This window comes from Lates calcarifer, linkage group LG21 (genome assembly GCF_001640805.2).
Source record: "Lates calcarifer isolate ASB-BC8 linkage group LG21, TLL_Latcal_v3, whole genome shotgun sequence".
Taxonomy (NCBI): Eukaryota; Metazoa; Chordata; class Actinopteri; family Centropomidae; genus Lates; species Lates calcarifer.
The window spans coordinates 20,695,828-20,720,673 of record NC_066853.1 but is presented as its reverse complement, the minus strand read 5'-3'; the positions used below and the strand labels follow the sequence as shown (position 1 = coordinate 20,720,673).

The 24,846-nt window shown below is 41.0% G+C and overlaps 4 protein-coding genes across 6 annotated transcripts; all 4 read right to left on the bottom strand.

Annotated features, from left to right (window-relative positions):
* Window positions 1–714: 714 nt before the first annotated feature.
* Window positions 715–5,146, bottom strand: LOC108876157 (cytochrome P450 2F2-like). Its single transcript, XM_018665501.2, is given in 11 exon segments — window positions 715–879; window positions 881–897; window positions 1,061–1,202; window positions 1,290–1,477; window positions 1,918–2,059; window positions 2,303–2,479; window positions 2,863–3,023; window positions 3,479–3,628; window positions 3,902–4,064; window positions 4,830–4,959; window positions 4,961–5,146. Coding segments are annotated over 11 exon segments (1,476 nt in total). The 5' UTR covers window positions 5,002–5,146.
* Window positions 5,147–5,211: 65 nt separating this feature from the next.
* Window positions 5,212–9,038, bottom strand: LOC108876158 (cytochrome P450 2G1-like). The gene is given in 10 exon segments (XM_018665502.2): window positions 5,212–5,955; window positions 6,195–6,336; window positions 6,445–6,558; window positions 6,560–6,633; window positions 6,776–6,917; window positions 7,098–7,274; window positions 7,490–7,650; window positions 8,172–8,321; window positions 8,452–8,614; window positions 8,801–9,038. Coding segments are annotated over 10 exon segments (1,473 nt in total). The 5' UTR covers window positions 8,969–9,038; the 3' UTR covers window positions 5,212–5,773.
* A 1,316-nt stretch (window positions 9,039–10,354) lies between these two features.
* LOC108876156 (cytochrome P450 2G1) lies at window positions 10,355–14,006 on the bottom strand. The gene is made up of 9 exons (XM_018665499.2): window positions 13,749–14,006; window positions 13,401–13,563; window positions 13,121–13,270; window positions 12,439–12,599; window positions 12,045–12,221; window positions 11,736–11,877; window positions 11,407–11,594; window positions 11,157–11,298; window positions 10,355–10,920 (listed from the first exon to the last, which is right to left on the bottom strand). The coding sequence occupies exons 1-9, from the start codon at window positions 13,914–13,916 to the stop codon at window positions 10,739–10,741; spliced, it is 1,473 nt and encodes a 490-aa protein (XP_018521015.1). The 5' UTR covers window positions 13,917–14,006; the 3' UTR covers window positions 10,355–10,738.
* Window positions 14,007–15,910: 1,904 nt separating this feature from the next.
* On the bottom strand, window positions 15,911–21,600 carry si:ch1073-83n3.2 (uncharacterized). 3 transcript variants are annotated; one of them, XM_018665472.2, is made up of 5 exons: window positions 21,272–21,600; window positions 18,711–18,969; window positions 18,410–18,443; window positions 18,086–18,272; window positions 15,911–17,308 (listed from the first exon to the last, which is right to left on the bottom strand). In XM_018665472.2, exons 1-5 carry the CDS (start codon window positions 21,324–21,326, stop codon window positions 16,953–16,955), a joined length of 891 nt encoding a protein of 296 aa, XP_018520988.1. In that variant the 5' UTR covers window positions 21,327–21,600; the 3' UTR covers window positions 15,911–16,952. The 3 variants fall into 3 exon arrangements, with proteins under 3 accessions (XP_018520988.1, XP_050921360.1, XP_050921359.1); XM_051065403.1 differs by lacking the exon at window positions 21,272–21,600 and adding an exon at window positions 19,215–19,302; XM_051065402.1 differs by lacking the exon at window positions 21,272–21,600 and having other exon boundaries at window positions 18,711–19,189.
* Between the last annotated feature and the right edge of the window lie 3,246 nt (window positions 21,601–24,846).

The window sequence follows — 24,846 nt, the reverse complement described above, 5'->3', positions numbered from 1 at the left end:
AATTTGGAAGTATTTCTTGTTTATCAATAAAATAAATAGTTTACAATTCTTTTCTTGCTCTCTGTGATTCATTCATAAAAAAACAATGTTAAGTAAGATAAATGTTGTGGGTTCCTGGAGCATAATTAAACTCAATAAGTGAGAAAAAAGAGAAATACCATTATGGCATACAAGATTAGATGAAGTATTAAGTGAGACAGCCTTTTAAAAAGCAATTGGTAAACCTTTTGGTTAACATTTGGAAAACATTTGGTAAAAAACGCTGGTAAAAAAAGTTGAGATTATTAAATGACAAATGTTAATATTTCACTCAGTCTGGAATCGTAATATACTGTAGCAAATAATGCACTGACACAGAGTATGTATAACATGAAGTCACAGAACATGGTCGGAGAGACCATTTGGTGAAATCGTGCAAACATCAAAGTACAGCACTTGAGAAAGTAATGCTAAATCACTGTGCTTGATCTATACTGCATGAAATTAGTAAATTGTATCAAATAATCACTTCAGAGGCTGAAGGCCAGATGTAAGGTTGAAAACACAGAACTATGCTGTAAAGTATCATAAGTACAGTGGGCTTTGTCACAGAGGTATCAGACATTAACTGCACAACAAACACTGCTGTATCACAATACAGAAATATACTGTATTTTGCATTGTGAGTGACTCAGAGAGGGATCGATGATAGACTGTCTGAGGGAGATCCTCTTTTCACCGTGGCGTGGCAATGATCTGGTACCTGCGAGGTACATTGGCGAAGCTGCTGAACTCAGGGCTGAGGTCTATACTGTCAGGTCCTCCAGAGCAAGAAAAGGTGAAATTCCGCAGAAGTGACACCAGAAAGAGGAAAATCTCCATGCGTGCAAGGGACTCTCCGAACACAAGCTCTCTTTCCTGAGAGATAAATGAAATATTATTGCAGGGACTGGGTTTGTAATTGGCCTCTTAAACATATAATAGTTTAAAAAGGAGCACAACAACACTAAAATCTATTAATCAAACAAGTCCGATGTTCAGCCACATTTTCTGAACGAACATAATCGAATTCATAATTTACCTGCAGAAAATGGCAGGAATGCAGGATTTTTCTTAAAGTTTCCATTTTGATCCAGGAAGTGCTGGGGGTTGAAGGACCAAGGGGTTGCCCACTGTTTTTCCTCTTTCAGCACAGAGTGCAACAAGGGAATAATAATTGTATCCTGTTGAGACAAGACATTGTATCAGATGTAATGTTTTGTATTATCTGGGAAAAAAATTTGAATCGATATGTGATGAAACCAGAATACCTTGGGAATTGTGTAACCTCTGAAAGAGATGTCTTGAACTGCATAGTGAGGGATGTTCATGGGGACAATATCCATCAGACGCTGAATTTCATGAAGAACTGCGTCTGTAAAAGGGAGGGACTTCCTGTCCTCCATATAAGGACAACGCTCCTGTCCAATCACAGAGTCAATCTCCTTTTGCATATTCTCTTCAGAATGAGAAAAACACAGCTATTTAATTAGTGCACATACAAACACTTGATTAGTCAATTAGTAAATCAACAAGGAAACAAAACTAACTAACTAAAACAAAACTATTCTAAATAATAAGTTATTAATATATCAAAAATGACAAATATTTCCAGCTTCTCAATTATAAGGATTTGCTGCTTTTAGATTTTGTACATCCATAATATTTATCTCTACAATAAGGTACAATGAAAGCAACAATAGAGTACAATGTTGATATTCAACTGGTGACAAATCAAGAGCCATAGTGCCCTGAGTCTATTAAAGAACATATATATGAACCCAAAATGATCATGAGACATGTTTAAAAGGAAAAAGGTTAAAAATCGATGTAACATAAAAGTAATTAGACCAGTTTGTAGATTTTATTTTGAACTGGTTTCCACTGGCCGTGACCTACCCTGTATTTTGGGGTATTTGATCAGCACACTAAGTGCAAATCTGATAGTTGAGCTGGTGGTTTCTGTTCCTGCCAGGTACAGGTTCAACACTGTTGACACCAGGTTGTCATAGTGGAACTCAGTTGTGGGAATGTGCTTTTCCTGAGTAGACATAATAAGAACCATTTAACCCTTATGACAATGCAACCTGCAGGATCAGAATACAAGATGTTAAAATGCACTTGAGTGAGTTCATCTGTGCAACTAGTGGTTTCAGTATTCAAAGAACCCTCTGTTATTACAGGGAGAATGTTCATATGAGTTAGCATGCTAAACAGAGCAAACTGAAACAAACGTGACTTTTATTTCACACAGGCTTATTCTGGTTAATGAACTCTGTCATACCTGGCTGAGTCTAATGAGGAAGCAGTCGATGTAATCTCTGGGTGAGCTGTGGTCCAGCGTGTCCCCATGTTCCTGGATCTTTTTTGTAATAAACTCCCTTAGCTCTTCAATTCTGGCAAAGAGTGTATGCTGTGGACCTGGTAGCCATTCCATCAGCCGAGGGAACACATTATACAGCTGTGATAGGTAGATAGAGTGGAAAGGACTCATTGACAAATATATTAGCTGAGTAGCTGAGTAAAAAGCACCTGCCAATTTTCACAGCAGATAAACTTAACAGTGAGTTAAAGAAAACACAAAAAATAGGCAAAACCTACTGTACTGTACTTTGACATGGACAACTGACCATTGGATTACATTGCAGCAGCTGTTTGTAGTTGCTGGATACACAGTTCTTCCTCAGTATTCAACTGATTCCCAAGATTTTTGTCCCTATCAATCATTTACACCCAAAAACATAGAATAAAAATAAAGCCTAGATTAAAAAATACCAGGATTATCCTTTAACCACTACCCCATCCACTGTGCTGCTTTACTCTCTTTGCTTCTCCTCTTCCTACCTGACCCCAGGGACTGCTGCCAAACTTCAGGGCTTCTGAGATTATCTGCAGAAGGTGGAGGAAATGCTCATCATCATAGCTGAAGCGCTGACCAAACACCAAGCAGCAGATGACATTTGACACGGTGCAGCTCATGAAGTAGGTAGGATCAAAAGGTGCAGCTGGAAAAAAAAAGGAGGAAGAGCTCAGTAAACTTCCAGTGTGACCCGTTGCTTTCTAGTATTATTGGAAAAGGGATCATAATCTAAGTTATTTAACTGCCTGGGAACAAATCTTAAAATCAATATTCTATCATCAGTATAGAGTAGTATTTGTGACTTAACTGTATGAATACTGCCATCATTAGGAAAAGAATGCATTGCAACTGAAGCAAAAATTCACTGTGAATTTTAGTTTGCATTTAAGTTTTAGTGTTTCAGAATTAACTATTGTTAAAAAGGCTGCAAGTCATTTACTTGTTTAAAGCTAAATATATCAAATGCTGTCATCTTATTTGAAAAAAAGTTTATAGCTCATTAAATATTGGTTTGTTAGAGTTTAAGTTATGACAGCATATACCTGATACCTGATAGAGAGATACACCAACAGAGCAATTCTCATTCTCACACGTTCATACCTTTGGTGCTATCAATGCGGGCCACCAGGTGCTTGCTCTCTTCCTGGATCCACTCTTCCATCCCCTTGCGTCCCATTCCAAAGTCCTTCAGAGTTGTGAGTGTGAAACGTCGTAACTGCCGCCAGCGCTCTCCGTTACTGATCGCCAAACCTTTGAAAATGTAGAGATGGTTGCAAAAAGGAACTCATGAAAAAGAACTCTGGCCCCTACATACAAAGGAAATAGGCAGCTCAATAGTTAAAGCCACTATCTGCAGATAATAAAATGACTGTTGGGTGTAGTTAGGTACAACAGAACACAAATGTCCAGCTTTCAGCCAGGAGAAATCAGTGAACAAAGATTTACCTGGTGTTAAAGACAGAGAATGTATAACTCCAACACGTTAACATGGTACACATATCATCACTAAAATTCCCATATTACCATAGCCCCTGGTCACTTTAAACAGGAAAGGAATGGGTCCTCTGCCAGTGAAGTCTTCTCCTTGGTCCACCAGTGCCTCCTTCACAGCATCATACCCCACCAGAACCACGACACGCTGACGGCCCAGATACACAGTCATCACCGGGCCATAGCTTTCACTGAGCTGGAGGTTAAATAAACATGTGTTGGATTCTTGTTCAGACATGCAACCAGCAACCCAAAACAAACAAACATACCAGACTCTTGACAAACACAGAATCATTGACACACAGTTCATGCAATAAATAAGCAAAAGAAAACTTAACACATAGAAAATCAATAGGCAAAACTGTTTTCGGGATTTCAATGAAAATCAGCTAAATATAGCCATACAAGGAATATAACTCAGAATGCATTTACATACAGGGCCGAGAACACATGTACAGAAGATTACACATACAACACACTAAAGTCAACATAATAAAACTAGAGATCTAGAGAAATGCAGCTCAAAGTGTTTTACTATAACGAAATGACGTGCATCAAGTGCTTCATATAAATGAAAACAGACAGAATAAGGCAGATAAACTTACAAATAGGATACACAGAATGCATAAAATCAAGTAAAGTACAGTATTTTGTGAGTTTTGTAAGTGCAGCAGTGCAGAAGTGCGTAGCAGAGTGCAAAAAGTTTCAGCTATGACTTCCAGGATAAATCAGAGCCAGTTAAAGGCTGAGGTGAGTTAATATGTTTTTCAGCTTTTTAAAATAAGAATACCGAGCGAGGTGGTTTCAGTATGATCTCTATGAAGTGCGTTGCGTAGCTTTATGGTGCGTTGGGAATCTCTAATAAACCAGCTGCAGATGATCGAGGCGTTGTTGACAAACGGTTAACAAGGGAGTTAGCAGTGTAATATGTGCAGGCAAGTGGTCACTCTCCCTCTCTCACCTTTAGCAGAGTTTTGAACGGTGCTCTTTTGTCCAGCTGGTGCAGGTTTCCTATGACAGGCAGGCCGGAGGGTCCAGGAGGTAAACAAACTTGTCTACGACTCTTCAGGCTGAACAGCCACAGTAAGGACAATGATAAGCCCTGCTAAAATCAGCGTGCCAGAAAACTCCATAATGTTCCTCAAAACAAAATAACAATCTTTGTCCCTCCCAATTGAGCAAAGGTCTACGTCGCAGGGAAGATCGTCTGAAGATGCAAATACATAAAGTTGTTTGTCAGCCCGTCAACCTTTTGCCTGGAATTCATCCTGAATTTGCGGAAGTAGAAGTCACTCAGAGTAACTCAAGTTCTGTGAGTGTAAATTACGCTCAGAGGTACTGGACAGTGTTTATCGCTGGTTTATTCACGTCTTTGAATTTGTAACAGATCACAAACACACACACATAATGAAAATAATACTTTAAACTCGCAATAAAGTTTTGGGCAAAAAAAATACAAGTAAGTGTCTGCTCCTCACTGGTTAATAGCTTTGTTTCCAGTCAGCTTCTATGTAGAATCACACAATATATAGCATGAAGAACACAATTCTTCCACAGAGGGAAATGCTTTATTCGCCTTTGCAATACAAGTTGCAGTAATAATAATGATGCATTTTTATAGTGGGGCTCTATTCATTTTATCAACAAGTCACACAAAGAACTGAATTAAAAAAAAACACACACACAAATACACATAAAAGAAGACCATTAAAAAAAACCTTCAAAATTCTGCTCGGGGAGAAGCTGTTCTTTAAATTCTAAGTACAGTGGGCTTTGTCACAGAGGTATCAGACATTAACTGCACAACAAACACTGCTGTATCACAATACAGAAATGTACTGTATTTTGCATTGTGAGTGACTCAGAGAGGGATCGATGATAGACTGTCTGAGGGAGCTCCTCCTTTCACCGTGGCGTGGCAATGATCTGGTACCTGCGAGGCAAATTGGCAAAGCTGCTGTACTCTGGAATGAGGTTTATGCTGTCAGGGCCCTCAGCACAGGAAAAGGTGAAATGCTGCAGCAGTGACACTAGGAAGATGAAAATCTCCATACGAGCCAGAGACTCGCCAACACAGGCTCTCTTTCCTGTGAAGAGACACAATCACAAACAAAGCACTATGCCATTAAAAATCCTTTCTTAAAAGGGGCCGTGACTGAAATATGCTGAATAGCACAAGATAACTAGGCTTACATTAATCCACACTGACAAACAAAACCATGAGGTTAAACACAGGCTACATATGAGGCTGTTAGCATGCTAGACCAGCCATGTTAATAGCAGATTTAACTGATGATTTATCAGCTAACTGTGGACTGTGTTTTACCTGCAGCAAATGGCAAGAATGCAGGATTTTTCTTAAAGTTGCCATTCTGGTCCAGGAAGTGCTGGGGGTTAAAGGACCATGGAGTTGCCCATTGCTTCTCCTCTTTCAGCACAGAGTGCAACAAGGGAATAATCACAGTGTCCTGTTGAAACAAGATGCCATATTAGTGGAATAAAACTTTCTTTGCATTCCTGTATCATGTTAGTTTCCACAGTGCTGCAGGTTATGGATGCTGATGAATCAAGAATACCTTGGGAATTGTGTAACCCCTGAAAGTGATGTCCTGCAGAGCGTAGTGAGGGAGGCTGAAGGGGACAATGTCCAGAAAACGCTGCACCTCATGAATAACAGCATCTGTGAAAGGAGAGTGACTTCCTGTCCTCCATGTTGGGGCATCGGTGTCTTCCAATCACACTGTCAATCTCCTGCTGCATTTTCTCTAAACAATTCAAAGCAAAAATTTCCACTTTCATCCTTATGTTATGAAATGTATCTGGTGGCAACTACTTAATCAATTCTTGAGCAGATTGTATTTACAACTGCTAATATATGATGACTGTGTCGTCTGTTAGGGGACCTACCCTGTATGTGTGGGTATTTGATCAGCACACTGAGGGCATATCTGATGGTGGAGCTGGTGGTTTCTGTTCCTGCCAGGAACAGATTCATCACTGTTGACACCAAGTTGTCATAGTTGAACTCAGTTGTGGGAATGTGCTTTTCCTAAGAGGATAAAGTGGTAATAGTGCTATAAGATGCACAACAGAACCAAAATTCATGAGATAATGTCAAAGGATTATTTCAATGGATACAGTTTCACGATGAAACCCATCAGATGAAAGCTATATCACTCATGTATCATGTTCCCTAAACAAAACCAATGATCCCAAAGTTCTTTCCAACCTGGTTCATTCGGATGAGGAAGCAGTCAATGTAGTCTCGTGGGGAGCTGGGGTCCAGAGTCTCCTTGTGCTCTTGGATCTTCATCCTGATAAACTCTCTAATCTCCTCAATTTGAGCAAAAACAGTGTGCTGGTGGCCGGGCAGACGCTCCATTAGCCAGGGAAAGATGTTGTACAGCTGTGGGAGGGAGGTACAGCTTGCTTTCTCAGGAGATAATATTGTAAAAATCTATTCAGTGTGTTGGGGCATTAATTCTATAATATATGCATTCTGGAAAAGTGTTACAGAATATTCCTAAGGATGATATAAGGACACCATATGAAAACCAGAGTAAAAACATTGTATTTGTAGGACCATCAGCTTCAGATTTTCTTGCTCCAACATTTACTTACCTGACCCACTGGACAGTTATTGAACCTCAAAATCTCAGATATGATGTTGAGGAGGTGCAAGAACTGCTTGTCTTCATAAACAAAGCGTTGGCTGAACACCAGGCAGCAGATCACATTTGACACAGTGCGACTCAACAAAAACGTTGGGTCAAAGGGTGCAGCTGGAGACGAAGAAGAAAACTGGTTTGGACTCATCTGTTAACAATACTTTTACCCACCATGCAAATGTCAAAACATCAACAAAAGTAATATGCAAATTTAAGCTGATATGTCGATCACCTCCAGTGACACAATTTACCACATGTGCTGTGTGTTCAGATTAAAATGCAGTTTAAAATCCTCTATGCAGCATGACATATTCAGTGTTTACTTTGTGCACACTGCAATCTGAGAGAGATAAGGATTAAACAGTGCAGCTGAAGCAAGAGAGATAAATATACAGAGCAATCCAACAAAGCTTCTACACTCTCCTTTCTGTTGTTGAACAGTTATTTCATGTATCATCTAGTTATTTTGTGTCTGGACAGTGTATTTTGATAAGGCTACATTTGGCTGTAAATGTTCAGTCCTCTCATACAGACATACATAATTTTTTTTTCATTAATGCTAGAGGTGTTTATGATTAAACTTTTCTTTATTCTCAGTTGTCAGGTGTAATAGTAACGCTGTACAACAAACATACCTTTGAATGTCTCTATGCGAGCCCTCAAGTGTTTACTCTCTTCTTGGATCCACTCTTCCATCCCCTTGCGTCCCATCCCAAAGTCTCTGAGGGTTGTCAGTGTGAAACGTCGCAGCTGGCGCCAACGCTCGCCGTTACTGATCGCCAAACCTGACACAGGGAAACATGTGCTTGTTGACCAAATGGAGCTGTGTGAGAGAAGTCATGGAGATACAGAGAAACTACTACACAATCACTGATCCCTGCACAGAGGTGATGGATTTGAAGTGTCTTGTGTTACCAAAGCCCCTGGTAGCTTTGAGAAGAAACGGCAGTGGCCCTCTGCCTGTGAAGTCATCTGCCTGGTCCACCAGAGCCTCCTTCACTGCATCGTACCCTACCAGGACAACTGTTCGCTGCCAGCCCAGGTACAATGTCAGCACAGGACCATAGGTTTCACTGAACTAGAGAAAGGTATGATTTGTCCCAGTGAAAAACATTGTGATGCAATTTTAATTCTGCTGTCAAAAGTCAGATTTAGCATGACTGAATAGTGATGCAACATCTGCTCTCAGTTATTTTTCTCAGGTTACAAGACATAATTTCAGATCAATGTGAATAATGCATTTAAAAAAAGTTCCTAAACTCACCTTGATAAAGCTTTTAAAAGGTGCATTTTTGTCCAGTTGTGGCAGGTTTCCTATGAGAGGAAGTGCAGTGGGTCCTGGAGGCAATCGATACCTTTTACTGTTTTTTACCCTAAAAATCAACAGTAGAGCTAAGATTAGTCCTACCAATATCACTGTAGTAAAGTCCATTATGCTCTACACTTGTCTTCTTGTCTCTTTACTGATCTGCAGATCTGTCTTTAGCCCACTCTCAGTCTGTGACTGGCTCTCGTAGCTGAGATATTTGTCTTTATACCTGACAGGGAGCTGGCAGGAGTGCTGCATTAGGCCACAGGTGAACCATGTGACTCTCCTGTGTACGTTAGTGCACCTTTACCTGATTATTGTTTGTCTGTGGCTTAAAGCCAGTCTGAAGCAAGGCTGACAAAGCAAACTGTTTCAACATTTGACCTGAATTATTTGGACATTAACAAGTTATTCACTTCCTCTCTCTTCTCCAAGGTTGATGTTGAAGAAATTCACAGGAACAATTAAAAGTATGTGTTACTGTATATCTAAAAGCTTAGTTCATTTTAAAACTGAAGAGCATTCATTTGTCATGTTGAAATACATACACACAACAGTCAACCATAACATTATGACCACTGACAGGTTAAGTAAATAACACTGATTATCTCGTTACAGTGTCACCTGGCAGTTGGTGGGATATATCAGGCAGTAAGTGAACATTTTGTCCTTGAAGTTGATGTGTTGGTGAACCGGCAATTGGGTCTTGGGCAACTAAGCTCATTAATGCATGTTGGGAGCAAAGGCTGGTCTGTGTTGTCCAATCCAATACAGGAGCTATTGTAGCTCAAATTGCTGAAAAAAGTTAATGCTGGTTCCGATGGAAAGGTGTCCGAACACACAGTGCATTGCAGTTTGTTGTGTATGAGGCTGTGTTGCTGCAGACCAGTCAGGGTACCCTTGCTGACCTGTGTCCACCGCAAAAAGCACTTACAATGGCCATCTGAGCATCAGAACTGCACCATAGAGCAATGGGGAAAGGGTAGCGGAGTGATATATGGTTTCAATGCCCATGAAAGGGGCCTGCTAGAATGACTTTGCAGTAGTCAGGGCAGGAGGTAACCATGGCCTATACCAAGAGCTGGGTGGTGTACTGAGACAGGTAAGGCCTGCTTTTTCTTATTTTGTATAGTGGGAAGTGGCACAACTGAGAGATAGATGCAACATGGTCAGAGAATGATAGCTCTTACCAGGTTTCTCATGACCCTGGTTGGGGTGAGAGATGAAGAGACAATTTAGATGTTGATATTGTGATAAATAGATTGATTGGCTGGGAGGACTATGAGTTCAGTGTCAGAGAGGTTTAATTGAAAGTGGCATTCCTTCATCCATGTGGATACGTCTGAGAGACAGGCTGAGATTCCCTGTGTTAAAGGCTGCTGACAGGTCCAGCACAAAAATATATATATATATGACTTTTCTGTTCTGCACAAAGGTTTTACGCACAAAAACTTCATTTCAAAGTCCAGAGAGAGTGTCTGCTCCTCAGTTTTTAATTGTTCTTCTTCAAGTCAAATTCTGGGTAGAATCACACAATATGTAACATAAAGAAAATAACTTCTAAACATGTTTCGTCTTCTGCAGTAAGTGATCGATTGACAATTGTATAAAAGTAATACAAGTAGTAGTAATAGTAACAATGCATTTTTATGGTGGCAATACATTTATTTTTGCTGGGTGAGAAGCATGTTAACAACTGTCACCAAGAACTGATTACAACAAGAAATATGCACATCAAAAGACCATAAAACAAAAACGTGTCTGCTAAATCACAGAGTTAACAGTTTCCACTAAATCCCAAAATAAACACTGTTGTATCAAAATACAGAAATGTACTGCATCTTATGAGGACTACGTTAAGCAATGATAGACTGTCTGAGGGAGCTCCTCTTTTCACCGTGGCGTGGCAATGATCTGGTACCTGCGAGGCAAATTGGCAAAGCTGCTGTACTCTGGAATGAGGTTTATGCTGTCAGGGCCCTCAGCACAGGAAAAGGTGAAATGCTGCAGCAGTGACACTAGGAAGATGAAAATCTCCATACGAGCCAGAGACTCGCCAACACAGGCTCTCTTTCCTGTGAAGAGACACAATCACAAACAAAGCACTATGCCATTAACAATCCTTTCTTAAAAGGGGCCGTGACTGAAATATGCTGAATAGCACAAGATAACTGGCTTACATTAATCCACACTGACAAACAAAACCATGAGGTTAAACACAAGTACATATGAGGCTGTTAGCATGCTAGACCAGCATGTTAATAGCAGATTTAACTGATGATTTATCAGCTAACTGTGGACTGTGTTTTACCTGCAGCAAATGGCAAGAATGCAGGATTTTTCTTAAAGTTGCCATTCTGGTCCAGGAAGTGCTGGGGGTTAAAGGACCATGGAGTTGCCCATTGCTTCTCCTCTTTCAGCACAGAGTGCAACAAGGGAATAATCACAGTGTCCTGTTGAAACAAGATGCCATATTAGTGGAATAAAACTTTCTTTGCATTCCTGTATCATGTTAGTTTCCACAGTGCTGCAGGTTATGGATGCTGATGAATCAAGAATACCTTGGGAATTGTGTAACCCCTGAAAGTGATGTCCTGCAGAGCGTAGTGAGGGAGGCTGAAGGGGACAATGTCCAGAAAACGCTGCACCTCATGAATAACAGCATCTGTAAAGGAGAGTGACTTCCTGTCCTCCATGTTGGGGCATCGGTGTTTTCCAATCACACTGTCAATCTCCTGCTGCATTTTCTCTAAACAATTCAAAGCAAAAATTTCCACTTTCATCCTATGTTATGAAATGTATCTGGTGGCAACTACTTAATCAATTCTTGAGCAGATTGTATTTACAACTGCTAATATATGATGACTGTGTCGTCTGTTAGGGGACCTACCCTGTATGTGTGGGTATTTGATCAGCACACTGAGGGCATATCTGATGGTGGAGCTGGTGGTTTCTGTTCCTGCCAGGAACAGATTCAACACTGTTGACACCAAGTTGTCATAGTTGAACTCAGTTGTGGGAATGTGCTTTTCCTAAGAGGAAAGGTACATAATATGCACACAGAACATAGATAATGTCAAAGGATTATTTCAATGGATACAGTTTCACGATGAAACCCATCAGATGAAAGCTATATCACTCATGTATCATGTTCCCTAAACAAAACCAATGATCATCGCAATGATGAGTTCTTTCCAACCTGGTTCATTCGGATGAGGAAGCAGTCAATGTAGTCTCGTGGGGAGCTGGGGTCCAGAGTCTCCTTGTGCTCTTGGATCTTCATCCTGATAAACTCTCTAATCTCCTCAATTTGAGCAAAAACAGTGTGCTGGTGGCCGGGCAGACGCTCCATTAGCCAGGGAAAGATGTTGTACAGCTGTGGGAGGGAGGTACAGCTTGCTTTCTCAGGAGATAATATTGTAAAAATCTATTCAGTGTGTTGGGGCATTAATTCTATAATATATGCATTCTGGAAAAGTGTTACAGAATATTCCTAAGGATGATATAAGGACACCATATGAAAACCAGAGTAAAAACATTGTATTTGTAGGACCATCAGCTTCAGATTTTCTTGCTCCAACATACTTACTTACCTGACCCACTGGACAGTTATTGAACCTCAAAATCTCAGATATGATGTTGAGGAGGTGCAAGAACTGCTTGTCTTCATAAACAAAGCGTTGGCTGAACACCAGGCAGCAGATCACATTTGACACAGTGCGACTCAACAAGAACGTTGGGTCAAAGGGTGCAGCTGGAGACGAAGAAGAAAACTGGTTTGGACTCATCTGTTAACAATACTTTTACCCACCATGCAAATGTCAAAACATCAACAAAAGTAATATGCAAATTTAAGCTGATATGTCGATCACCTCCAGTGACACAATTTACCACATGTGCTGTGTGTTCAGATTAAAATGCAGTTTAAAATCCTCTATGCAGCATGACATATTCAGTGTTTACTTTGTGCACACTGCAATCTGAGAGAGATAAGGATTAAACAGTGCAGCTGAAGCAAGAGAGATAAATATACAGAGCAATCCAACAAAGCTTCTACACTCTCCTTTCTGTTGTTGAACAGTTATTTCATGTATCATCTAGTTATTTTGTGTCTGGACAGTGTATTTTGATAAGGCTACATTTGGCTGTAAATGTTCAGTCCTCTCATACAGACATACATAATTTTTTTTTCATTAATGCTAGAGGTGTTTATGATTAAACTTTTCTTTATTCTCAGTTGTCAGGTGTAATAGTAACGCTGTACAACAAACATACCTTTGAATGTCTCTATGCGAGCCCTCAAGTGTTTGCTCTCTTCTTGGATCCACTCTTCCATCCCCTTGCGTCCCATCCCAAAGTCTCTGAGGGTTGTCAGTGTGAAACGTCGCAGCTGGCGCCAACGCTCACCGTTACTGATCGCCAAACCTGACACAGGGAAACATGTGCTTGTTGACCAAATGGAGCTGTGTGAGAGAAGTCATGGAGATACAGAGAAACTACTAAACAATCACTGATCCCTGCACAGAGGTGATGGATTTGAAGTGTCTTGTGTTACCAAAGCCCCTGGTAGCTTTGAGAAAAAACGGCAGTGGCCCTCTGCCTGTGAAGTCATCTGCCTGGTCCACCAGAGCCTCCTTCACTGCATCGTACCCTACCAGGACAACTGTTCGCTGCCAGCCCAGGTACAATGTCAGCACAGGACCATAGGTTTCACTGAACTAGAGAAAGGTATGATTTGTCCCAGTGAAAAACATTGTGATGCAATTTTAATTCTGCTGTCAAAAGTCAGATTTAGCACGACTGAATAGTGATGCAACATCTGCTCTCAGTTATTTTTCTCAGGTTACAGGATATAACTTCAGATCAATGTGAATAATGCATTTAAAAAAGTTCCTAAACTCACCTTGATAAAGCTTTTAAATGGTGCATTTTTGTCCAGTTGTGGCAGGTTTCCTATGAGAGGAAGTGCAGTGGGTCCTGGAGGCAATCGATACCTTTTACTGTTTTTTACCCTAAAAATTAACAGTAGAGCTAAGACTAACCCTACCAATATCACTGTAGTAAAGTCCATTATGCTCTACACTTGTCTTCTTGTCTCTTTACTGATCTGCAGATCTGTCTTTAGCCCACTCTCAGTCTGTGACTGGCTCTCGTAGCTGAGATATTTGTCTTTATACTTGACAGGGAGCTGGCAGGAGTGCTGCATTAGGCCACAGGTGAACCATGTGACTCTCCTGTGTACGTTAGTGCACCTTTACCTGATTATTGTTTGTCTGTGGCTTAAAGCCAATCTGAAGCAAGGCTGACAAAGCAAACTGTTTCAACATTTGACTTGAATTATTTGGACATTAACAAGTTATTCACTTCCTCTCTCTTCACAAGAATTAGAAAGGTGAATTAGAGAGATTGAATACTGAATAGTGTTATCCATACTACTTGTAGACTCACACAGAGGGGCAGGTCACAATTATTTCTGTCTTTAAATCTATACTCCTGTCTGTCACATCAGTCAGAGTGGCAACCATCTATAATATACATGTGTAGACTTTTCCATCACTGCCGCAGAGTGCTGTAAGCTATGATAGATCCCCTGAATAGATTGACTGAATCCATTTGATTATTAAAATCACAATATACATCTGCACAGCAGTAGTTATAATTATTGTGGTATAAACAAAATGAAGGTTACAGCTATATACAACAACACAACACAAAATCAGAACAGCAGTGAAACAAAAATACAGTGGCAAAGTGTAAATACTCATTACTGCAACAGCCTTCTTCTTTTTTGAGCCAAGACAGGAAATTGCTAAACTGATAATCACCATTGTGACAATTTAGCATGCATGCAGCACTCAAATGAAAATGGGATTTAACCTAATGTATGTTGTATCTCAGTAGATCGAGTTTGTAAGTGGAGCTTCTGGATGCTTAACTGTTATGTAACATTTTCTCGGGTTTATTTTGCACGCACTGGTCAGAAAGAGATAGGGATTAAAAAGTGTGGTTGGAGAGAGAGGGATAACTGCACTGGGCAATCCATCAAAGCTTTCACACCCTCTTCTTGACTGCATTGCTTTATGTATCAACCATCTTGTTTATTAACTAATTGCTTTGGCCAGTATTCAGATCTTCCCTTTGCTTAGCTGCTCCTTTTACCACCAGCTGTGTATATATCTAACATATTGGATGTTTGAGCTTTTGCTTCTTCATGTTAAGGAATGGAATATTGTTGGCTGTTATTTTGGCCATATTTTATTTGTAATTTCACATCCGTGTGAAGCATACGTTTTAACAACAACAACTGAACCAAGACATGATTTGTCAGACTGCTGGTTCAATATTATACAACCTTTATGACCCCTGTGAAGAACGTGGTCAATTGACAGCCAAACTCATGCCTTGAGAGGTGTTTTTTTGTCCAACTGAGTTTTCAATACAAGAGGAAGTCCAACGAGCCCTTTGATTTCCACTATAAACAGCCACAGCAAAGCAAAGATTAGCCCTGCCAACATCATTGTCAATTGCAGAAAATACCTGAAAGTCTCTCTCATACTGAATTACTTTTCCCCAGCAACTAGCTTTGTTTTTGATTTTTTTTTTCCTTCAACATGAAGGTGGCAGGAGCACAGCAATTTGCAAGAGGTGAGCTGAGGTGTTATGTTTTAACTGCTGGCCTATTATTCCAGCATGCTTTGTTTAACTGAAATGAAATACAAAAATATATTTACATAAGCAGAACTCTTTAAAGGTAGAGCTGCAGCACCCATGCTGTTTTAGCTGATACTGTGCGTTGTTTGTGTTTGTAGTGCATATTCTCAAAGGCATTTATACAAACACATAACTGACACAACCTGTTGCTGTCAGAGGCAGGGCACCAGAGTAGATTATTGTTTGGCCTCATTGGTGGTCATGTCAATATTGTGCAACAAGGCTTTGGGATATAATCAGAGTGTGATAAACACAAGTGCTGTTTTTTTGGTAAAGGAAAAAAAAGAAAGCAAATCAGAAAAGATGATAAATTACTGGGCTTCTAACAAGAAAGATTCATATTTGGAAGAGAAATCTTCTCCAGGATGTCAAGGATTTATTGTCATCTGTGTGAAAAATAACAGTTATTTTTCAATTATAGCATCATGATCACTGTCAGTTGAGTCACTTGAGACAAAGGAGCATGCAGTGAGAAGTCATGTGCATCTCATAAGGCTTCCCGTTCATTCAGCGGTTTGTAAGCAAGTGCTGGATGTTGATGTCAGCACATGTAGCCCATCCATCCCGGTGCAAAAACAGAGAGCACGTACACAAACACATACACAGTGTATAAATCCACATCCAGCTCATGGGCTGTAAACCCAAGAGATTATTTTTGCAGTGAATCAAAATCTCAGATAAGCACACATGTAGCCATTCAGGCTCAACATAACCCCCCCTGCAAATCTCCTCCATCATCCCTTCTCTCCAAACCATGGCCTGCTGCCTGCACTGCCACCCCATGCCAGCCAAATAAAAAATAAAAATAAGCAGCAGAAAGATGCATGGTCATGGTGACAGCAGGATTTATTTGGCAGAGTTCACCTCTGGACTGCATGTTAGTCATGATACTGGTATGCGCAGATGGTAGGGGATGGGGCATTATTCTGAGAGCAGGGCAAAGGGAAATCAAGCAAAGTGCCAATGAAATGGAAAGACTGTGGGCAAGGAGAAAATATTCACAGAGGTCAAGTTCTTAAAAAAAAAGTATAAAATGAACACAGTGATGAGACAAACAGTGGAGATACACTATTTTTACAATTTTGAGAATAAAATTGTCTGTGTGGCTGTGCGGAATCATTATACTGCTCATCAAGTTAGCCTCAAGCCATCCTGTGGCATGGAAAGAGTGATACAACACAGACAGAGTGTTCAGAGGAGTCAAGATCATGAATGATTTACCTGAGGAGCATGGGCATAAAGCCAGGAAGAACGCCTTCATTAATTTATAAATTAGACGTATAGATAACCCAATGAGCAAATTAATTAATAACAATGCCTTTATGTTATAAAGGAACACCAACACAGGGATTTTGCTGAGAACTTTCAAACAATTCTGCTCTCTTTCTTGTCACAACTAAAATGCAAATCCTCCGCAGTCAAATGCATCAAAGTCGGAGTCCCCTTCAAAGTCGAAGCTGTTGAAGTGTGGGGAGTCCACGTCCTGGCTGCAGGCGTGGAAGGAGCCTCCTGCAGGAAGCTCAGAGAAGCCTCCCACACCATGAGCCATTTCTGGGGCTCTGCTGGCGAGAGGAGAGGAAGGGGAGCAGGAGTTGAGGTAGCCCAGAGCGGAGGAGGCCGCTGCCCCTCCCATCAGCAGGCACACGGCCCTCACGGCCCGCGCATCGCTGCTGTTGCCGTGGCGAAGACAATCTGACACGCGATGAGGGGGGGCCACGGAAACACTAGGTAGGGGCCGCCGGGGTCCACTGACTGCAAGGGTGAAAAGTGAAAAACAACATAAACAATATGCAACAATACAGAATAAACATGACGAGTCATATTGCTGTCACTTGATCCCAAAGTCTCCTGGGATTCCTGGATGTGTGTAGGATCAAGTAACAGCAAACTATCTGTTATAAGATGGGACTGGACACAGTATTATCATCAGTGTTGGCCATATGTATTTGGGAGGTCATCAGCCACTAATGCACCAGTTATCTATAGGTTGTGAGTTCATTTGTTTTAAACTCAAATTGCTATTAACCCCCTCCACTCCATGGTTTTCTGCACAGTTTTCTTTTGCCCATTGTTTGGGCCTTGCCAAGACTCAAAGCAACAGAGAGCAAAAATAAAAAAAATAGTGGCTGGTGAAGAATGACAGGAATTTTCCTCTCAGATATTTATCACAGCAGTTGGTCTGCCAAACCAGAAGCAGAGGCAAGTGAAGATCAGACCTAAATTCATTAAATGGAAACAAATATGCTGTAACCATACATACTTCTAAGTAGTAACCTTTTACTGTTCATTGGTAAATATGTTTCTTTGTGTTTGTTTATGCCACAAATGCATTGTTATATTGGTAAATGTGTTTCTTAATTTGCATATTTCTTATTTATATGGAGCTTGTTTTGCTAAATGCAACCTTCTGTAATTGTTACTGAAGTGGTGAGAATGTTTTCTTAATTTGCTTTTCTGTTCTCTAAAAGTACAACGCATTGAGACCATTGAGTGACAGCCACCATGCTATATCCCTAATGAGTTGCAAACCTTGGTTTTGGCCTCTGTCTCTGAAGGAGCCTCCGCGCTCAGTGACTCGAGACAAAGGAGGAGTGCCCTCACCGACCCTGGGTGACCCGGGGTCTTTATCGCTGGAGGAGTCGGGTAGGGGGTCTCTGTCTGTGATGCAGGGAGTGATGCTGCGCTGTCTCTGAAGGGTCAGGGGTGACATAACACCCTAGACAATGAGACAAACACAAGTTTATTACATCACAGAGGTAAACTTGCAGCAATATATTCATAGTTTACACAATGATATAAGACATGAAAACAGGGTTGAATGGTGCAACAGCGAAGTCAAGACTGCTGACTCACCTCTCTCACTTTCCTGATCAACTTCAGCCAAAGACTGTCAAAGGTAAACATGACAAGGTGTTATAGCTGAGTCAGATACAGACTTGTAGGTCCCTTTACCAACACTAAAGACAGTAAAGTACACTGTTCCTGTCTGATAACCATCTGTTGTAAACATGTCTGTTAGTACGTTGGACAAAGGAGACCTAAATTCACCATGTGCAGTTAGCATCTGATAATGAGTGGGGCAAAGGACGTTTGAAATCCAGGATGTGTGTGTGAGTGTGTGTGAGAGAGAGAGCGAAAGAAGAGAGAAACCCACTTGCAGTCATCTGGGTTGTCTGTAAGTAGCAGCAGGAACTTGTTCTGTGGCAGGATGAGGGCAAAGCAGCAGTCCCTCCTGCCCCCTGGAGACAACTTGGGTAGGTCAAGGATTTCTCGCCCCTCCACAATGGCCTCACAGTTGCTTTGTAGGGTCACCACCTGATCTGGAGGGGACTCTGCATCACGGCACACCAGCAGGCTTCCCTCCATGGTCAGCACAAGGTATTTCTCTTTCCACTGTTTGAACATGAAGCCCCCTGCAGCCAAACAAGGAACAGAGAAAGACATGTTGGTTGGCAGGAGGTGAATGTGGACCATTTCTTTTCTTTTTTTTTTTTTCTTCTTATTGATGCAGTCAAATGATGTGTCTGTAATGATTAATGGTAAAAGCAGCACAACATAAAAATGGTGTGGAGAATATCAAACTGAGAGAATATGAGCAGTAGGAGGGTTTTTATTCAGTATTACTTATCTGTGAAATGACTGCTAGTTTTACAGGTACCTGCCTCCTGTCATCATAGTTTGTGACTGAACTCGTAGCCATTCAGTTTTATTAAGCATGAAAAACAACAGCCACATGTAAGATATTTTCGGGCTAGACTGCCAATCACAGTAAACATGAACCTTGTCACCCTTTCTGTTCTATTAATGTTTAATTCCTCTCTTTAGTTTTCCATTAATTATTACACTGAGTGACCAGAAAACCAGAAGACCTGAAATGTTTAAATACTCCCTCCTCCTTTAGATGTTTGTGTGGTGACAAAGTTTTTTGAGGCAGTGCCTAGGACTGTGCTCAGTGTCATGTCCAAATCATATATATATATGGATAAACATTGTGATAGAATACTGTCAACAACAATTAACTGATACATTTTGCAGATTTGTAACTTAGTTATACTAAATGTTATTGAACTACACAAGAGGAAATTCTGTTTAAAACATAATGTTGCCTTAAATGTTATTGTCAGAACAGGGCATAATTTAAATTTAAAGTGAGGGCTTTTATAAACTTGTATAAAAGATAATAAAGCAAACAACAAGGACAAGCAAAGAGGGGAAAAAGCGACTGCTAATGGCCTGAATTCTAAAATAACTGGAGAAATATAAACTACACATAGACAGTAAGGCAACAGTGTTCAGCAGTGTAAAGGTGTCAAAGCTGTAAATAATCATAACCCGTAGCTTTCTCTATCCTTGTGAATACTGTTAGTCCACTTTACTCATTACCTTCAGGGTTTAGCAAAATATGTGTACCTCTTAAAGCGAACCTTTAACTTGTAAAAACAAAAGGAAAAGATTCTGTTTTGGGGACATACTGTCAGTTTTCAGGACAGGACACAGAGGATGGCTCTAGACTGTAAATGTCCCAGACAGACATCCATTGTGTAATAATGATAATAGATGGAGAGCACATGTTGATGGATGGGGAAGACTTGCTCTATTTCTCCATACAGAGGATTAAAGGTGAACAGGTGGATTTTGCAAAAGGGGGGAGGGGAGGGAGGGAAAGAGAGACAGAATGAGAGAGAGTGAGTGAGAGAGAAGTATAGGTGTTTAGATGGACGGCCTGTTTCTGGCATACACCGATGTGCCCATGACATCGTAGATTTGACACTATAAAGCATTACTGTACAGGTATTTTTTTAGTCCACACAGTCAAGAGAGAAAGTAAAAAAAAAAAAAAAAGTGCTGCTGACATTGCTAGTTAACAGTATCCTCTGTTATAGTCTCCTGAGCCACTGGCAAATAAAATCGAAGGAGATATAAAACAGATGTAACGTAAGCACAAAGACATGAGGCAAGTTTTGAATCATGTCCTGGCTTTGAAAATCAACATCTCATCATTCTATAAAAACACATCTGGCTGCAATTATATCACATAGAGTGGCTCTCAGGCTGATGTCACTCATCTTAGAGTTGGAGTGAGACAGTATTCATCTGCTGTCACTGTGAAGTTAATAGTCCTATGAGCTGAGCTCTGCTGTTCTTAGAAGAACAAAAACCAAGAATTTATTGCACCTTTGGGGGGGGAAATATCACAAATAAAAGCTCATCACATTGTGCAAAAAGTCAAAATTTAGTCTGTAAAAGTGTCCTTGTTTGTCAACTAAAGGATAGAGGATTTGAAAATGTATAATAATTTCCTTTAATGCTGATTGTCAGTACTGTTGTAAGAGCAGATTTCCAGAAGATATTTGCTTCTCTGAACAGTTTGGACGGTCAAAACTCTCCACATGGACTAAATAATAATATTAACCCCCAACTCAGATTGTCATTGTCAACAGAAAGCACAACACAAACAACACCGCATGCATAGCTAATAGCATAGATGTCAAGTAAACTGCAGTCAAATAGGTGGATAGGAAGAGCATTTAAAAGAACTGTGCATCAGTAACTTCAAGCAACCTACATTTAATGCAGCATAAACTATGACCTTGGCTTCTATTTATAGAATGAGCACAAACATGAACCAAACAACACAGGTAGATACACATCAGGCCTTTTCTGTACATGACAGCAGAGACCTGCACACTGATGAAGGAATCAAAGCAAGCCTACCATATTTCCTGAGGAAGCCTCGATGAACGCCTGCCGTGCTCATGCCTGTGGTCATCACAGCTACGGGGTCTGAAATAAGAGGCAGAGCGTCCGATGCTGATAAATAGGGTAAGAGAGAGAGAGAGAGAGAGAGAGAGAGAGAGAGAGAGAGAATAATCCCCACTATTTAGGCCTTCCTTCCTTAAACCCACGCTGTTGGGAGTGGAATTGGAGCCATCCCTGCTTATGTGCACACAAACATCATATGAGTGCAAGAGGCCCGAATAATCATAACAGCCATGAATAAATCCCACCAGATAGATCCTATGATTTTCATCATGGCGATCACCAGATGTCATGTTGGACTTTCCCATACTGCTCCTCTCTCAGGAACACACAGGCACAGATTTCAGCTTTAAGCCTCTATTTGCAGTCCTGCACACAACATATGGGCGATTCATAATAGCTTATCATTAAACTGTCATCAAACCTGTTTCTCAGTGTATCTCTGTGCCCTTGGATGGCCTCCGAACCGGGGCTTGGATCACCTCCTGCTCAGGCAGATTAAAACAGAGGGATTATTATTCTTGCACAGCTGGAACCCTGGTGTTGCAGTGCTGTGGATAGGCCCAACCAAGATTTTAATCTGCCCAGACCTGGGATATGCCCAGATCTGGGATATGTTGCCCTTGCCTCCAAGCAACAACCTCCAAGATATTAACTGTTTTTCAATGTCATATAGCCAGGCAGGATTAAACATCACTCATTGTCTCTGCCTGTGCTCTCTCATCATAGTTAGAATATCATTATGTAACAGGAGGGATCTAAGAGAGACAATCAAACAGGTCCCATGTACAGTATACAGATAAATGGCTTGTAAGACAGTGGCAGCTGGAAAGAGGTCACACTAACCTACAGGATCCCACCTCCAGCTAGAAATACTTCAGTACCTGGTTAAAAAACACTTCAGGTGACCTGAGACTTGCCAGCATGAGGGTTCAAATCTGGGACTACACTACACTAAGATAGTGGTCCACCAACTGTAGTCAGAGACCAATATCAGAAGGGTAGGGAGAGGCTGAATGGAAAAATTTTAATAAAACAAGGAACATTTCAGAGCAGTTACACTTTGATAGAAATGAGCCATACTGCTACATTATCTCCCCTCAGTCAAATGAGACAAAATCTCATTAAACAGGAAACTTTCCCCAACCTGTTATGTGCATATCTGAGGGTCTGTGACTCTGAAACATTTCCTAAGTAAATGTAACTGATTTAATCAATTTAAAAACCCATTTTCTGCATTAGAGTACAATCTTGGCACCAGAAACTCTAATGCTCTTATGGGAGTCTGAGTGCAGTTTTTCTTTTCTAGTCTCACATTCAGCATTCAGCACCTTCATATCATCCACATTCATTCTGATAGCTGAAAAATTTACAGCAAAGTCTGTAAGATCCCATGAAGGTTTCATACAAAAAACATACACACACATATGCACTCACACAAAACAACAAACATGCACCAAATTTCTCCTCACAATATTGTCAAAGAGAAACTATGTGAAATGTAGCGCATGACACCACCACCCTGCCAAAACTTTTGTTTGAAGCGTATTCCTGGTTTTGTGCGACTTAATTCCCACTGATAACCTGCTGTGTTTACAGTTTATGACAAATCATAAACAGAGTGATATTATTTTTCCATCTGACAGATTTGTGCCATCATGTGTGTTTTTCAGACCTCAATACACAAATAAAAGAAAGCAGATGTTCAAAAAGTGTCAGACTCAGACTGGGTTAGGGTTGGGCTCATCCCACTCCAGTGTCCTCAACAGACCCAAATTTACTCTGGCTCATTTGGCAGAGTGGACTGTTGATTCTCTGTGTGATCACCGGGACAGGCCTTTTATCACAGGGGGTCTTTAGATTTAATGTTGAAAATACAAAACATGTTGTCAAATGAACAAATAAATAATTTATTTCCCCTTTCTGTTTCTGATCCTTCTCTCCAAGGAAAACACAGAGCGGGTGGTTCACAGAGCAGATCTTACTATTATCATTATAAAATCATGTGTGTTTTATGTAGCGTACTGAATAATACTGTGGTTCTTCTTACTGCATTGGGTGTTATGCACTGAGTAAATGGTATGTTTGTGGCTGGATCTGTGTGTACGCTGTATGTAACTTGTTGCAGAGGGTGTTGTTTCATGCCTGTTAGGTTCCCATATTGGTGCCCATAAACATATTTACATGCTTTTCCTACGTCTTATACACTAAGTACAAGTTAAGATGTTTTAATATAGTAACCTCACATCACACCCCACATTTACTGTATGTCTGTAAATTACTGTAATTTCAACCAGGAGTATCTGGTCGCGTGTGCAGTATGAGGACTTTGCATTTGTTACCAGCAGGGGGCACAAGAGCCTCTACAAACTTGAAGGCAGTCAAGTGTCATTGTAGTCCTTGTGATGTATCAACAGGTTGGGGGAAGAAGTTTTGTCTTTGTCTCATCCAGACTGTAGAGAGAAGATGAAGAAGAAGAGGGGGGTGGCAAGCTCATTGTTAGCATCCCCGCATGGCCCTGTAGCTGGGAGAGAAGTGGGAAGGTGTTTCCCATGTCTTGCAGCCAATAGGCACTCTCCTTTGAAACTAACAGGTTGTTTTGCTCAGTAGTGGAGTCTGCCTTTGTGAGAAAACATAATAACCGTTGTCTATATAACTTGTTTTGCTGGTACAAGCGGCTCTGTAACTGGAGGCATGCGCTTTCAGCTCAGTTAATCCACTTTTAGCTTCATCTAAAAATCCCTACATCTTTTACGTCTTGGTGTTTGGTGAATCAGGTTTGCAGGATTTTGGTGTGGCTTAAACCTAAACACGGAGTCCTGCAGCTGATGCCCATCCCCCTCGAAACCCAAACATTCGCTCCCTCCAGGACTGTCCGGCCCCAAAAACTTTGTGTTTTTGAGTAGAACACCCCTCTTTCTTGTACAGGACCCCCTCGGTGACCCTCTTCCCCTCCCTCCCTGCCTCTCTCTCTCTGTGCTTCTATCTGAGAGCAGTGAGAGCACCATTGCTCAAGCTCCTACTGAAAAGAGAGCATATACAATGGGGTCTTTCTCAGTCCCTCTCTGTCTCCATTAAAGACCCTGGGAACACAACACTGTCCACAGAGCCACTCTTAAAGGGCCAGTGGGACCCAGGTCTTCGCAAACCTGAGTCCCAGTAACCTCCCATCGTTTTCATGGGAAAAGGAAGGGGGGAGAGATATATGCAGCAAATCAATTATTCATGAATGGTATGTGAACTCTGCAGGGCCCTCTCCCAGGCAGAGAGCGCCAGCATCACCTCTGTCCAAACACACACATCACCTCAGACAGTACAGTCTGCAACAACACAACAAGCCCCGCTCTGAAGCTCCCCTGCGTCTGATGGGAATCAGAGACAGCACAGCATTTATTTAGACTGCAGCTGGTGATGCTTCAGTGTGTTTTGGTTGAAATGCTAAGTTCAAATAAATTCCCCCAGACAGTCTGATGACATAATCCTGGTTATGTGGAGCAGCGATAGATATAAACAGAATAGTCTGAATATTC

Excerpts from the sequence above, each read along its gene's own strand:
- si:ch1073-83n3.2 (XM_051065402.1), bottom strand. The coding sequence starts at position 19,030 with ATGGTCCACATTCACCTCCTGCCAACCAACATGTCTTTCTCTGTTCCT. Across the intron at positions 18,273-18,409 it reads TGATCAGGAAAGTGAGAGAG|GGTGTTATGTCACCCCTGAC; the intron begins GTGAGTCAGCAG and ends CTCATTGTCTAG. Across the intron at positions 17,309-18,085 it reads AGACAGAGGCCAAAACCAAG|TCAGTGGACCCCGGCGGCCC; the intron begins GTTTGCAACTCA and ends TCACCCTTGCAG.
- LOC108876156 (XM_018665499.2), bottom strand. The coding sequence starts at position 13,916 with ATGGACTTTACTACAGTGATATTGGTAGGGTTAGTCTTAGCTCTACTG. Across the intron at positions 12,222-12,438 it reads ATAACTGTCCAGTGGGTCAG|CTGTACAACATCTTTCCCTG; the intron begins GTAAGTAAGTAT and ends TCCCTCCCACAG. Across the intron at positions 11,299-11,406 it reads GGGGTTACACAATTCCCAAG|GACACTGTGATTATTCCCTT; the intron begins GTATTCTTGATT and ends TTGTTTCAACAG.